Source organism: Nanorana parkeri, unplaced genomic scaffold, assembly GCF_000935625.1.
Source record: "Nanorana parkeri isolate BGI_ZX_2015 unplaced genomic scaffold, ASM93562v1 scaffold34, whole genome shotgun sequence".
NCBI classification, from domain to species: domain Eukaryota; kingdom Metazoa; phylum Chordata; class Amphibia; order Anura; family Dicroglossidae; genus Nanorana; species Nanorana parkeri.
Window position 1 is genome coordinate 464,521 of NW_017306302.1, and position 2,724 is coordinate 467,244.

Below are 2,724 nucleotides of genomic sequence, written 5' to 3' on the forward strand. Positions count from 1 at the left end.
TGGAGAAAACAAAACAAAACACTTTTACATAAAATAGCTAGGAAGTGACATGACTGACAGAAATATTTTCACCTCCTGCTGCAGTGGCCAGTGATCAGTCACCAGTGTGCATGCTGTACCATCTGAACGAGTAATAAGCAGGCCACAGACATTAGACAATGGTCAGATGTGCAAACACAATTCAATCCCCTGACTATAGGTTGAACTTGATGGACTTGGATGTCTTTATTCAACCTCAAATACTATGTCACTATGTGACTAGCGCATCCTTAATTTATAATTAACCTTGGCCCATAAGCACTACAAGAATGACTTCTTGACATTCACTCTCTCACTGCTTAACACCAAACTGTAAATTGATAACAGATGCTCCCATAAAGTTGGGTATGAACATTTCTATTTTCTTCGTTCAATCTGCCGGCTGAACTTAGAAAATAGACCAGATTAATGCTTATGAGCGTTCATTGAGGAATCTCCTGCTGTGTACAGTTCAGCCGAGACTTTTCAGACATGCTCCTGTGATCAGCTGATCGAGGTATGCCAGTTGAAAAGGTGCTGACAGCGCCACCCATGCTTCCAATTTCGGGCCAGGTCGTCAAAAACCAGCTGAAATTGAAGCACGTATACCCAGCTCAATCCATTCAGGTTTCCCAGTCAGGAAACAGATTGCTTATCTCCTTTTCCTTAGTTCCACTCTCTATAATCTGGTGCAATAAAATGAATTGGCAGTGCCTTGGTCTAATGGAATGAAGTACTGATAAAGCGGTCTGTTTTGTTTCATAGCTTAGATGGGGATCTGGGATGTGTGAATGACAATGCATTTGTAAAATCTCACCCTATGCAGGATCCAGAGATGATGCAAATACTCCAAGCCCTGAAGAGTCATCAACACATAAGACTTTATGTGTGCTGGAGTCAAGACTAGACTGGTATCCCTTATTATAGCCTGTAAAGACAGTTTAAAGATAGAAACAAAATATTTAGAAAGTCTGCTGAGAATAAATGTAGATGTTTAACCTTTAATTAAGCTGAAGCTTAGAAGGGGACATAACGTTTTTCATATCATTGTGTGGAACAGTTATTACATTTATGTTTCCAGAAACCTTACCTCTAAATCGGTTTCCATAAAATCAAATACCAGACTTATGTTGGATTTGTGACCAAAAGCATCCAAAAGCTGAAAAAACACAAATATTAGAGGTTTAATTCCCAAAAGTAAAAAAAGAAAATGTTCTACTTGCTCAGCTTTTAATGTGACAGCAGTCATGCAGATCCAATGGCTTCAGTAGTTTCTAAAATACATCCCCAAAAACAAGTATGAAGATCAGATGTTCCGATATCCATAGAAGCAGTTATAGCCAGGGTGAACGTGGCTCCCCCCCCCAATGTATTCTTACATTGGTTACGGTGTAGGTTCCAGTGATGAAGACTTAAAGGACAGCTAAACGCAAGAATAAAAATGTAATATATTGCAGATTACCAGTACTGAGACTAGTAAGCTGCTAGTTTTTTTTTCCGGGCTTTCTACCCTTTATTTTCACCTGGGGGTCCTTTCTGTAATACACATAGCTGTATATGTATAAAACATTCACATAGTTTTAGATTCACAATGCTTTTTGACACCATCTAGTGACCCTAATGCAATCAGAATCTAAAACTTAAACTTCGGCAGAGCCGTTTGGTGCCCCTTACTGTCCTAGGACCCTAGTCCTCATATGGACTTAATACCTCCCCCTTCTTAACTAGAGGTGAAGTTTTTTGGTAGTTCGCAGAAGATAGTTGTGAATGTTGATCATATGCTCTAAACTGAAATGTTAAGTAAAAAAAGGACTGACTATTTCGGATCGGATCAACAGGTATCCGTCTGTAGAAAATGCACTTAGTATAAGAAAAATAAAAACAAATCCGGCCACCTCATCTAAGAGCTTAGCTACAATAGATCACATTTTTGTTCCCAAGTCAAGAGCTGGGGATGGGAAGAATTTGTCCCAGATTGACCGCCCAGTGGTCCTAGCAACCAATGACTGCAGAGGAAGACCCGTGACATCATTGGTTGCTAGGAAGCCAACGGTCCTAGCAACCAAGGACTACAATGGAACATTACCGACCTGGGCTGGGCTATGACTTGCAGTGGATGCACCAGCCTTGGAGGCCGACGCATCCACTGTCAGCCAGCAGGTCGAAGATCAGTCCGTGTGTGCGAGCCATATGCGCCCCTTGGTCTGTGGCAGTCCGGCCCGCGGTCCACACATGACACTAGAATGCCCAGGTCTGCTATAACCGATTCTATGAACTTGAAACAGAGTGATGTCAACACCTGATATACATACTTGTTTTGGGAATGTATCTTAGAAACTACTGAAGCCATTAAGTCTGCATGAGTGCAAGGCCAGTAACACCCTCAGTAGCACATAAAGATGACAGGCCCTCTATTTCTCTCTGCACAATTCCATTAAGGCGATATATACGTTTTATCAATACTTACACCTATAATATTAGGGTGACTTAATTCTTGAAGAAGTTTTATTTCCCTCAAAGCTGTTCGATTTATCCCTGTATATGAAGAACGCAAGAGTCAATAAAAAAAACAGTTCAGGAGAAAAAACATCCAGACTGAGCATGGCAGGGAGCAAAAGCAGGGACCAAAACATCCAGCCAGAACTGAAGATTGCATAGCTGGAATAACAGATTGTTAACACTTTTTCTTTCTGGAAAGATTTTTTT

General features: G+C 40.8%; 1 protein-coding gene across 1 annotated transcript in view; it reads right to left on the minus strand.

Moving 5' to 3' along the window:
* CDK7 (cyclin dependent kinase 7) overlaps positions 1–2,724 on the minus strand; it is a 26,856-nt gene that overhangs the window by 11,139 nt on the left and 12,993 nt on the right. The window contains exons 4-6 of the mRNA XM_018569173.1: positions 2,486–2,553; positions 1,109–1,177; positions 836–946 (exon numbers count right to left, since the gene is read on the minus strand). Coding sequence (XP_018424675.1) covers positions 836–946; positions 1,109–1,177; positions 2,486–2,553 — 248 coding nt within the window. The remainder of the gene's footprint in view (positions 1–835; positions 947–1,108; positions 1,178–2,485; positions 2,554–2,724) is intronic.